The sequence below is a fragment of the Drosophila rhopaloa genome, unplaced genomic scaffold, assembly GCF_018152115.1.
Source record: "Drosophila rhopaloa isolate 14029-0021.01 unplaced genomic scaffold, ASM1815211v1 contig_3, whole genome shotgun sequence".
NCBI classification, from domain to species: Eukaryota; Metazoa; Arthropoda; class Insecta; order Diptera; family Drosophilidae; genus Drosophila; species Drosophila rhopaloa.
The window spans coordinates 16,384,293-16,397,218 of record NW_025335123.1 but is presented as its reverse complement, the minus strand read 5'-3'; the positions used below and the strand labels follow the sequence as shown (position 1 = coordinate 16,397,218).

The 12,926-nt window shown below is 37.4% G+C and overlaps 1 protein-coding gene across 7 annotated transcripts in view; it reads left to right on the top strand.

Annotated features, from left to right (window-relative positions):
• LOC108050848 (palmitoyltransferase ZDHHC5-A) overlaps positions 1-12,926 on the top strand; it is a 33,725-nt gene that overhangs the window by 15,873 nt on the left and 4,926 nt on the right. The window contains exons 3-10 of one of the 7 annotated variants that reach the window (XM_017132735.2): positions 4,689-4,807; positions 4,872-5,029; positions 5,097-5,269; positions 5,463-5,657; positions 6,388-6,625; positions 10,352-10,608; positions 11,071-11,328; positions 12,407-12,487. In XM_017132735.2, coding sequence (XP_016988224.1) covers positions 4,689-4,807; positions 4,872-5,029; positions 5,097-5,269; positions 5,463-5,657; positions 6,388-6,625; positions 10,352-10,608; positions 11,071-11,328; positions 12,407-12,443 — 1,435 coding nt within the window. In that variant the 3' untranslated portion in view covers positions 12,444-12,487. Of the gene's footprint in view, positions 1-4,688; positions 4,808-4,871; positions 5,030-5,096; positions 5,270-5,462; positions 5,658-6,387; positions 6,695-10,351; positions 10,609-11,070; positions 11,329-12,406; positions 12,488-12,926 lie in introns of those variants that run through there. The other 6 variants (XM_017132733.2, XM_017132731.2, XM_017132729.2 and 3 more) reach the window with 6 other exon arrangements.

Here is a 12,926-nt window from a genome sequence, read left to right as displayed (position 1 = left end):
TCAATTAGCGATGACAATCACGTTGCTAGGCGGATTCACTATATATATATATATTAAAGATGGGGTGCTGGCAGGTTGACGGTGGGCTGTCATTTTGATATTCGATGCGAGTCGATTAGATTCAGATTCCTGCACATACGCATACGAGTTATACACAACGACTGTTCCGTCCGATCATTAACATTGGCCAATTGCTATTTCCATTTTGGGTTTATTGCTCGACAGCCTTAATGGGAATTGTGCAATCCAAGTTTTGTTTGGACAGTTGCAATGTTTATGCATTGGTGTAAATAAATAAATAGTTATCTGTTCCCCTGTTGCTTTGTTTGATTGTAAGACATAAATAAATAAGATGTCGTGTGTTCGAAGAAAAGATTTGCTTTGTTTGGCCATTTAAAAGTAATGAATTAAAATAAGCAAATAAATTTGCTTTAAAGGGCGAATACTACTGCCCAGTATTGTTTAAGCTTCAGCTTGCATTTGACGCTGATTAAAAATAAGTGATGGTGAAAATTCCTTAAAATGCATAAGCGAGGAATTAATTAATAAAGTGTGGCTTGCAGTTCATAATAAACGTCAGTTTAATTAATTACTTTCGCAGCTCTCGTCGAATTCTTGAGGTTTCTCCATCTTTGCTGCCTCGTTTAGCCTTTTTTTTTATTCTGTCTCAGCACTTGGCTTTCTCCCTTTTTCGAACTCATACCCCACGGATTTCCTATTGCTTTGTCTCAGAGCGATTAACATAAATCCCTGGCACGTGCTAAGACTCGCTTCGTCCCGGTTTTATTTGCATTCTAAAAATTGTATGCAAATGCCAGGGGATGAGATAGAGCTCTTTGTTTTGTTACAACTGTAAGCGTTGGAATAAATGCGATAAGAATGCCGAAATAAATCAAAACCAGAAGCAAGCGGACAACCCGAGATTCAGATAGAGCCACAGATAGTAAGGTGTGAAAATTTGTGTGCAATCGCCGTGAGCGAAAATTGGAAATCTGGGCTGTGCTGTACTGATTTTCTTCTGCTCGGAAAACCTTGGGCTTCGGGCAACTTTCCGGAGAGCCAGTGGGAAAGAGGGCAGGAAAAGAAAAGAAAATGGAAATGGAAAACTGACAGTCTGAGGTCATTCTGCCAATTAGAATGCAGCGAAGGACTGCGCACGATGATGATGAAGTTGATGGCAGGCAAGGGGAGGCAAAATGTGGAGATGATGATAATGGGAATAGAATTTTAGAGTTACGGCACAGTGGTCGTGCAACCCAACAGTTTACCCTAAATATCTTTCCTAAATTTCACCCTAAGGGATTATTAAACTTAACTTCAATGACCTCCCTTTTTCTTTTAACCAGCAGCTTATCATAAATATTAATAACTTTTTAAATAAACTTATTTTGTTAGCCAGAGTTAAGCTGTAGCTTAAAAAATTTAAACTAATTATGAACCAGCTTAAAATTTGTTATGATTATTTAATATTCGTTGATCAAATCTTTGCTACACTCATAGCAAAATTAACCCTAAATTTTAGAAATTCGCCCTAAAACTTTATTTTTTCTAAATCCAAGAAAAGATTTCTATTTTCAAGAAATTTTTTTCTCAAAACAAGAAAACTTTTCTTAAATCAAGAAAGTGTTTCTCAAATGTAGAAATTGTCGCCATAAACTAAACTCACCCTAAATCCAAGAAAGAATTTCTATATTTTAGTAAAAATGGTACTTAATTTAAGAAATTTTTTTCTTAAAATTAGGAATTCTGCCCTAAAAAATTATTTACCCTAAAAAATAGAAAAATTTTCTCAAATTAACCCTAAAAATTCTATAACCCTTAAAAATAGAAACGCTTTCTTAAATATAGAAATATTTTCTTAAATATAGAAATATTTTCTAAAATATAGAAATATTTTCTAAAAAATAGAAATTAATCCCAAAATATAGAAATATTTTCTATAACATAGGAAACATTTTCTAAAATGACCATAAAATTGTTCTAACCCTGTCTGAGTAGCCTAGGGGTTAGAACGTCTGTCCAGAAATCTAAGCACCGCAAGTTCAATTTCAGCTGCCAACATCTTTCTTTTTTTCTTTTCTTACTTGTGTTATAATCACAGATGAGAAGTAATGCTTAGAACGACTAAAGGTTTTACCTCTTATGGAAAAGTAATTAAAATATTTTTTGTCATATGAAATATCATCTTAGAAAATTTATTTTAAATATTTCGACTTTCACAGTTGCGACTTAACGAGTTCTAAAAACTTTTTTAGCCTAATATTCTTCGCAAACACCCCATCATATAGTCTTTGGTTTGCCATGCGCTCTTCGCGCGCGACCGTGGCTCCATTCAATGTCTTTGAAATCACGCGCGGGAGACCTGGGTTCGAATCCCACCGACGGACGAATAAAATTAAAAGTTTTTTCGGATAAGATACTTATCGGATTTTACTTGTAAGAACTGAAATAAATCATAATTGTACTAATTTCTCTCTCTCTTCCGCACAGAATTACAGTTGAAATCGATATTGGCAAATTCATTAGTGCAATACTAATACAAAATAGGTGACTTTTCTGAATGAAAAGCGAAGTGCTTAAATCATATATATGTACATATAATCCTGAATGAAAAATTACATCATGCTGAATGTAGGCACATTTTTTCTAATTTTTAGAAAAAATACCCTACATTTAAGAAATATTTTTCTATTTTTTAGAAAAGTTTTTCTTGGATTTATGGCTTTTTGCCTTAGATTTTAGAAAGGAACGCCCTTAATTTTAGAAAAATTTACCCTAAAATTTAAGGTGCGATGCCTTTGAAGTCAAAAATAGGGCGAATTTCTTGTTTTTAGGGTTAATTTTGGTATGAGTGTACTGCGATAAAAACTAAGTGTGGACATAGTCCCACTTACCGAGTGACCACTGTAACAAAGAATTCACTACAGAAAACGACAGAAAAAGAAAATAATGTGCAGATTGATGATGAGCTGGCAAATGATGATGGTGGTTGCATCAAGGATGAGTTTTATCCATTAGAATTCAACAGCGGTCTGCCTTCAGCAATCCGGGTAAGGAGAGCCAGAAGGCGGAGGGCGGAGGGCAGCGTAATGCAGTGAGAAATGCCGGAAGAAAGTAATACATTCACCCTAAGTAACCCGTAAACAGAAGCCCGTAAACCGAAACCAGCAGAACGTTCCGCACATCATTGCAAATGCATCAGAGGTCGTGGAGAGGAAAAGCGGCAAAGTTGCAACGGCGAAGACAGACGGAAATGGAAATGGGCTAAAGGACACGTGTGTATCGCCCTTGCAACATTGCAACATTGCAACATTCATGGCTTGTGGTCGACTTAACCCTTTAAGCACTAACGATGCCAAACCACATTGAAATGAGGACCTTTGTAAATAAACACGGTGGTAAACAGTAAAAAAATTGTTAGTGCTTAAGCTGGAAAGATTTAACAATAACTGTGAATATATAAACAGAAAAAGAATTATCTGATTGTTATATATTTAAAATACAATTTATTGAGTTCTGTATATTCTGTTTTGCTGTAAAAACCCATGAAATGCTTAGTACACATTGGTATGAAGAAAAATATGAACTACATATTTCCCACAATTTCAATCCACAATAGAAATTCCAACAAAACTTATCAAATTAAATATTCCTGATTCACTAGGGACGAAAGGGTTAAGGTTCGGTTCACATTCCGTTCGTTTTCGGTTCGTTTTGATACCGATGCGGGTCGAGTTCTGTGGGATGGCATATTGTGCATGGAGAATCGGCAGAGTTGGAGTTTTTAAGGGGGTACTGGTTTCAACCGACAAAACAGTTTCGGTTCAGTAGACTCTAAAGTGATTGCGGCGACACAACGGGCGGGCTTCGGTGGATAAACGTAGCCTTGGGCTCTCCTGGCCTCCTGTTGTCCCAGTGTCCTGGTGTCCTGGTGTCCTGGCCTCATGGCCACCTCTTGCTTAATGGTCAACAATGTGGTCGAAGGATTTTCGGCCTACTCAAAGAGCTCCACACAAACGGGCAGCCATGAAAAAGCAACCACCACCTCCCCAAAAGCCTGATTGCAAAGCCATCAAATTTGTCGTTACAGTTCTTCGGTTGTCAATTTAATCTAGCCACTGGGTTGTATCGTTATGTCAGGAATGCCAATGGGGGAATCAGGGGTTTTTGAACCACTTTGAGCCGGTTGTGTGGACATTTTTAAAACCTGTTCGGTAAGCGGTTTTAATTAGGGTCGAAACTAGACGAACACTAATCATATAGTAGCCGTATAACTTTATGGCAATTAGAAGGCACAAAAAAGGGTCAATATCTTGCCCATTTGAGTGGCTCTTAGGCACGTCCCAAATTTCATTAAATATTCAACTGCTTTTAAAGCATTTTGAAATTGTTAAATTATTAATGGTTGAGTTATAGACTTAATGGTTATATAACCTCTTATTTAAATATTATTAATTATACTGGTTTTTTATCGATGACACTTTAAAATATTGATTTATCTTTATCCCAATCTAATTAGGATCTTGTGGGAGATGTTCTGACAAATGTCTTTTACATATTCTCAATTGAACTGCAGATTTTATAATATTAAATATTTTAGGAAATTTCATAGAAATCATTATTATTATTATAAACTTCTCTCAAAAGTTACTCTTGTACTAAGCCCCTTTCAAAACTTGTACTTACAGCTGCCAGTACTACGTGAAGAGCCATCCATGGGTGCTGGCCTACCAGGGCGTGATCACATTCTTCGTGCTGGCCAACTTCACGCTGGCCACCTTCATGGACCCGGGCATCATCCCCAAAGGTATGTAGCGTGCTGAGCAGGGGCCAGCGCCAATCGTCACGGCCTAAACTTGACTGCATTCTAGCCTCGCCCGACGAAGACTGCGAGGAGGAGCTGCGCGCCCCGCTTTACAAGAATGCCGAGATCAACGGCATCACCGTCAAGATGAAATGGTGCGTCACCTGTAAGTTCTACCGCCCGCCACGCTGCTCCCACTGTTCCGTCTGCAATCACTGCATAGAGGTGAGTCCCGATCCTTCAATTCACTCCCTGATCCCTGGGATAACATCATTTTCTCTCCTTGTTTCAGACCTTCGATCACCACTGTCCGTGGGTCAACAACTGCATCGGCAGGCGGAATTACAGATTCTTTTTCTTCTTCCTCGTATCGCTCTCCATTCACATGCTGAGTATTTTCTCGCTGTGCCTGGTCTACGTGCTGAAGATAATGCCAAACATCAAGGACACGGCGCCCATTGTCGCGTATCCTTTTCCAAACACAAAAGAGAAAACTTGTTATATAATTTATTTGATCTTCAAGGTTACCTATACTAGATTTATAGGGTACATTATGTATGTACTTTGTTACAGTTTTGTAAAAATATTTATTTACTTGAGATATGCAGGCATATTTATGTTCCGCCTATTGGTTTGGCTTAACTCTCTTCGTATATAGCATAATCCTGATGGGCCTGGTGACCATTTTGGCCATCCCTATTTTCGGTTTGACCGGCTTCCACATGGTGCTGGTGTCGCGGGGTCGAACGACCAACGAACAGGTCACCGGAAAGTTCAAGGGCGGCTACAATCCGTTCTCGCGCGGCTGCTGGCACAATTGCTGCTACACACAGTTCGGACCTCAGTACCCCAGGTGAGTCAGTCCTTCATTCAGAATGCTCAATTATCTACTCGAGGGGGGGAGTGCGGAAATTACCATAATAAATATCCAAATTGAACAGCCATTTATTGGCTTCGAATTACGTGTCCTTGGGGAAGCAATTTAACTGCAAATTGAAATAATAGTATTGTAGATTGTAAACTTCCAAGTTTGATAGCCAATTATCTTGAGTTTCGATCCCTTAGGGATATACTTTGTTCAATTAACAGACCGTATTAAATGTCATCACTGTATTGGAAGCAAATATAAAGGTTTTTTTGGATTTAAATAAATGTTTCCTATGATTCCCCATCAGCCACAAAAAAAGCACGTACAATTTCATAACACAAATGACACATACCAGAAATATGACCACCATTTATTTTAAAAGTATTTATCTTTGGCTTGCAGTCTCCTGACTCACAGATTTTTATAACTTATATAATGAAGTTCATACGATAGCTACTTTATACAATTAACGAATGTTTGTTGTTTCCAGTATGTGTCACCAAATTTCTATATAAAAAAAAACACAAAAAATAAAGAAGGGGGTATACCATTGTTGAAGTAAAGTAATCTGAAAAATTCTAAATAATTTATCGTCTTTGAAAACCATTTTATTTGAAATATTTAATTTGTAGAGCAATATTGGGTATTTTTGTCTGCAAAGAGATTATTTTTTGTATTTTTAATTAATCCGAAATATTGAACCTTATCTTTGCAGCTTACTGAACCCGAAGAAGTACGCCTCACGGCGATCGCAGGTGCAGAACCAGGCGATCAGCACCATTTGCAACGACAGGAGCGGCCAGCAGACGGGCGCCGGGGGCGGGGCCGGCGGCAATGGGACCGCTGCAGCGGCCGGCGGTGGAGCGGGCGGCGGGGGCGGTATGCGCGGCACTGCGGTGCAGTACTCACCACGCTCCTTCTACGACGCGAGTCGCGAGAAGCGCGGAATACAGGTAAAGACTTATATGGCCGAGGGCAATGGTTATAATCAACGGTCGGGCAGCACAACGCTTTACAGTAAGGTGGGTAAACAACAAGATTTTGCAATATCATCGAGAAAAGCGAAGCAGTTGCTATGCGAAACTCAGATTCCTATTAAATATATCTATGTATTCTATATCTATTGTATCTAATATACCCTAATAGTGTGCCACAGGTGGTTAATCAGCAATCATGCTAAAAATGTACATTTCACTTGATTTATAGGCTTTGATTAAATGTATAAAAATCGTTGTTGAAAAACGAAATTAATAATCCTTTTTTGAAATTTTTTCATTTTTCTAGATTTTAAACTCTTATTTAAATATTTCTCGAACAACATATTTTTTATAATTTATTTGAATTCAAAATTGAATTAAGCTACATTACATTAATGATTTAAATGTTTGTTATTACTTGTTCTAATTACTAATTTGAATCAAAGAAAATGTCAGAAGCGAAAAATGTTTGCGAAAGGGCAAATTTATTTTCTTTGAGCGATTGCTGAAGCCACCTGTTGTTGTTGTTTGGCTTAGTTAATGTTGTTGTAATCGTAATTTGTGTTTACTTAACTGTAATTGTAACCGTTAACAGTTGTTTGTTTATGTTTTTGTTTTTGATTTTGTTTTCATTTCTCATCTCGCTTCAATGTAAACAATTTCCATTTGATTTTCTTGACCTCTTACGTATTGGTTCTGTTTCTGTTTCTGTTTCTACTACAATTTTCTTTGCTCATTTCGTATGATTTATCATTTGCTGTAATCCCATAATAACCCCCAGCCCCGCCCCCTTTGCCCCGTTACCCGCTTAATGCTTTGACTAATTAACCACAAAATCGATATAAATATAAACATATATATACCACTCATATATATATAAATATGTATACATATATCTGTAGAGAGCTTTATATATCAAAGAAATCTGTGAAGTATCTTTGTGTTGTTCTTGTTGTTTTTATTCGTCCTCTGCGTGGGCGAATAAAAGTTTTTTCGCTTTTCCCAGCTGTTCCGCAACTCATCCTTCAACCTCATTTTCCTCCCTCACCCCCACCCACTTTTCCTCTGCACTGCAAAACTTTTTTGGCTGCCGCTTCTACTTCTTCAGCTGCATTTACTATTTATTATTATTTTCCCGCTTTTCCTGGCAAAAAAAAGGGGTGGTAGAAATGTTAGTTAATTAGTCAGTTAGAGCCACGCCCGTTTAATTGAAGGACAAGCAAACCAAATGATGCACACCCATTTAGAGAGAGCAACGCTCACCCACTCAAAACTTTTCCATTTTCCCCACTTTTCACATCCTCTCCATTGTAATTGCCTTCCACTGTCCTTGACATCTCATGAAAAATACAGTGAAAGCTCTGCCAAACGGACAGTCGGAATAGGATGAAATAAATCTGTCACTGTATATATTTCTGTACCTATAAATTAATGTGTACAGCTTTAAAACGCAAAACTAATTTTTTTTATTTATACAATTTGAACTATTAATAAGTTAATACAAATAAATACTTTTCATTAGGTTTATCTTTGCCTTATTTTTTATGGCAAAACAAAGCTTGTCCGTCTATAAACTTTTAAATTTTGAAAAAATTGTTTAATGTCTTAATGAAAATACTTCTTGTAAAACAGAATAACTGTATTAGAAGTCAATTATAAAAACTTACAGCTAACAAAAACTCAAACAATTTAAACAAAAAGCTTTTACCTTAAATAAACAAAAATCACTACAAGAAATTGTAGAAAAACACCCAGTGACTTTCTCTCTTGTTCTCCCTAAAATCGTATTAAAATCCAATTAAAAATCACTTTGCTGCAGATTAAGTTTTACCAATACAATCAACTGAGAATAGTAGAAGGCTTACAAAATGTTTCATTTTAAAATCAGAAAATTCGGATTTACCGGAGCGGTGTGTTCATTTCTCTCCTAGTTTTTCCACTTAAGTTAGCATTATTTCATGGATTTAGCTCCGCCTTAACCTCCTTAAAACCCACTTTTTGCATGCATGCGGTTGGATTTGTTCAGTTGGCGTTTTAAGTTGCTGGATTTCCCGCTATTTTACTATTTTGTTGACTTTGTTTCCAATTTGCTGGGCACCTTAACCCCTTCCGTTTCCATTACTGCGTATATATCGTTTGTATATGCTGCCCAGAGCTATCGTTATATCAGTATATATATATAGAAGTATATAGCATACATACTTATATCGAAAAGAATTGGTCGCATCTCCAAAAAAACCAGCAAAAGAAAAAAAGAAAACAAAACCAAAAACTCTACACTTACTGCAAGCACCGAGAAAGGTAAAAGATATCTAAAAAAAAAAAAAAAAAATTAACTACGAAAATTTAATTCTAATTTTATTGATCCTTTATTGAATAATTGATCGATTGATTGACCTATACTACCCTGGATAATCATTTAATTACATTTACCAACACATTATAATTTATTTTCTTGTTCTGTTGTCAAAATTTTGAACTTCTACCCATGTTTCCTCCTCTTCTCGTAATTGTATCTTTTTCTGTCCAGTTTTCCCTTTCTCTCTACCTGTCTGTCACACAAACTAATTCGAATGATTACAAATTATTGGGAAATAATAATAATAAATAAGTATTTTTGCTAAAATAAATTTTGAATTCAGAATGCAGTTTCATTATGTTATCACATTTATCTGTTTAAATATTGGATTTCTACGTTTGGAAAGCGAAGAAACTTTTTTTTTATGATATATATTCAACATATTTTGGTTTCCAGAAAGCTCAGATTGCAACGGAAATTCCAACAGTAATTATTTTAGTTTATTTTCCATTTAATGCAACGGGTTTTGTTAGGATACAATCCTTTCGTTCCGTTTCTCTTATTGTTTTTGAAAAGTTTGTCATTACGCAGTGCTTTTTAAAATGTTCTCTCTTACATCTCTGACTTTTCCACACTTTTTCTTGCTGACTCTTAGTTCTGAAGTTAATTATTTTGTGGAAAGAACTTTCACTTCAGCACACAGTTTGCGTTAAACTACAAATAATTAGCTGGGGGCGCGGGGTTAGAAGGAGGAAACCCCCATCCACTCCACATCACCCCACTGTCCACCGTCCACCTTCCCCCACCCAAAAACCTCCTCAGTTCCCCTATTTTGGGTTCATTTCTGTTCCATTTATTTCCATTTTTCTATCGACATCTGTTATGGTTATCATTTTCACAGGACTTATTACTGTTTTGCCTATTAAAGTTATAAATCAAAAGGGCCGCAAAAAATGATAATGTTACTCTAGTCATATTAAAAAAGTTGAAAATATATATTTTTTGGTTATTAAGTCGCTAAAGGGTTTGAATGCATAGACATTTCAAACCACTGGAATATTGAAATCTTTAGAGTTTTTAAATCTTGAATAATATTTGTTCCCTAAAGATCACAATTGTGTGAATTTTTATTAAGTGTGGATTATGCGTGTTGAATAATTGTTCATTTTTTCCTAATCTAAACCTGTCAAAATGTGTGAAAATGAAACTTTAACCAGTCCAGTTTTTCTCTTCTTTCCACCCTTGTGTTTATTATTATTTTTCATTGTTTTTTTTTCTGGAAATGATTGCAATTAAATGTAGCCCTAAGTCTGTGTCGATCTCATCTCTTTTACGCCTGTACCCAGTCTTTGCACATCGATGACTAATCGCTCGTTTTCCGATAATCCCTCTGTCAATCGCAGCTTTCGCCTGGACGGGAGTGTTCCGATACCGACCTGGAGCCACCACCTGCATCCCAGAGTCAGGACTGCGAACCGACGCCGCCGCTGCAGCGGCACAACTCCAGCAGTTTCTACCTGCCGCAGGTGAGCGACGCCGGCGGTCTGAACGGAAGCGTTTCCACGGGCGGCGGCGGAGGAGGAGGAGGTGGGGGCGGAGGTGATTCACCGCGTCACATGCGTCTCTACCATCCGCGTCACAGTCCGCACGCGAGGCCCAGGTGAGTTAATTATCCCTATCATTCTATTTTCCTCAATTTACGGAAACTTTTCATCACATATGTGACATGGGAGAGACCAGTTGTTATCCGGTATGTCGATATATATAGATCGAATAAGCATGTATTATCGACATACCACCATTTTTCCAAATCGAGCAATTATTTCAAAAAGTATTAAGAAATCAGTTAAAGATTGATGACAGGATAAAACTTCTTTGCTGTGCCAAAAGAACTGTGAGTGGCGCCATCTGTTAGGGGCATTTTGGTTTTCATATTGGTTGTCAGACTAAATTGTTCCCATTTTGTTTTTCTCTAGAGTTTTAAAGCTGTAATATATTAGATTCTGGCCATTGATTGTCTTATAATGACTTTTTAAATTCTTCAGCATATTTTGCTGATAAGTTTTTAAAGTTTCTGATAAAACCAACCGATTTTGACCATTGAATTGTCGTCTGTTCCCAGGGGCCTGGATCCGCAGCGAGGCTATACGAGTGACGCCCTATCGCCGGACCATCCCGTGGGCTATGGCGTGGGCGTGGGCGTGGGCGTCAACGGACCGCAGCAGCAACAGCAGCAGGCGCTGGCGGCGGCAGCGGCGGCGGCGGCGGTGGCAGCACAAAATCAACGTAGCGCGGCGACCACGGCCACGCCCACCATGCAGCAGCGGATCAAGCCGCTGGGCGTGGCCACGCCCCTCGTAATGGCGAGTCCAGTGCGAAGGTAAGTGCGCCTCTGGGCCCAATTTTCCGTCACATGTTTTCACGGTCCAACCCCACCCACTTGCCCCGCCCCCTTGCTGTTGATTTTGTTGTTGTTGTCGTTGCTTCTATAGCTTAACCCTTTTCAGCCTTTATGAAGTTTGTGAAATATTTCAAGCCAAGCTAAGTAGATCAATAGATCCTAGGAAAGCTATAAATAGTTTTAATTTCTTTCATACTTTTATTTAGTTAAACAAAAAGGTTAATGAGTCCTACAAAATATTATCTAAAGAATTTACATATGTAATTTCCTTATCTAAGTACATGGGTTAACTCTTTTTGCAATCATTTTTTGTGAAAAATATTTGTATTGGTAATAGTGAAACCTATTGGTATTACCAATAAATACTAAAAAACAAAAATTAGAAAAATCATAGTTATTATGATTTTAAAATTACATTCTTGAGCTAGCAACCGCAAAACGTTTATTTTTGGTTTGAAAATCGGTACATAATTATCAGTTTTCCAATAAATTTACTTTATATCTTTACTTAACTTAATCGTTAAGTTTTATGAATAAATGGGTTTTAAAGGGTTAAGGTGTGCTCGCGAATTTTCGTGTATATGTGCTTCCATAGTAGTGTTGTTGTTGATAAGCCCCCACCTTTAGTTTTCGCTTTACCGCTAGTTTGTTTGTTTATTTGCTTTGCTACTTCGCCGCCTTTCGTAATTTGCTTCTAGGCGTGGGATACAGGAAAACTTGTACTACGATTAAATCTACTATGTTTATATATATATATATATTTCTGGGCCTAATATTTGATAAGGGAACTTCACTTTATTGCTCTCCCTTTCGCACCCACCTTATGATAATTAGAAAAAAATGGGATAGATATAGGCGCGAATACGAAAGAGATGCCCTGCGGGTCAATAACCGCTAAATAATTGTTGCACTTTTGCGTCCCACTCATCCATTTGGTTGTTTTAGTCCTCATTTCGATCTCGGCTCCTTTTTCTTCCATTTTATAAACTAATTAATTATTTTTTCACACTTTTTCTTTCCTTCTTTTTTTTGCGTACTATTGGTTTGGTCGATGTAGTCAATACTCAAATTCTGAGAACAGTACTAATTCCTAGGCTTAGTTTAAAGAAAAAAAAACGAAAACAAAGAAGTCCAACAAGAAACAACTGAAAAAACCAAGAAACAAAAATAAATAATACGAATTCATTATAAGTTTATTGAATGAGAAGAATAAATAAAAAAGTTTGAAATAAGAAATGCAATATGTAAGTTAAGCACGAAAATGAACAAATGATATCGAAATGCAGAGGGGAACAAAAAGTTAACTGAACCGGAACCGAACCAAAACCAAACCGTTCCGTTTCGCAGCCGTCTCCGTTGTCGCCGTCTCTTTCTTCCACTCGTTCTTCACTCTTCGCTCTTTTTCCAACTTCCACCCGAACCACTGAACCACTGGCAACCACTTGAAACACTCGCGAACCACTCTACAAGAGCACCCTGTAAACCGAACCGAACCGAACCGAAAAACCGTTATCCATTGATCCTCTACTAAGCTCCTTCTACTTTCTTTCTGCCGCGCGAGGTGAGTTTTACTTTCT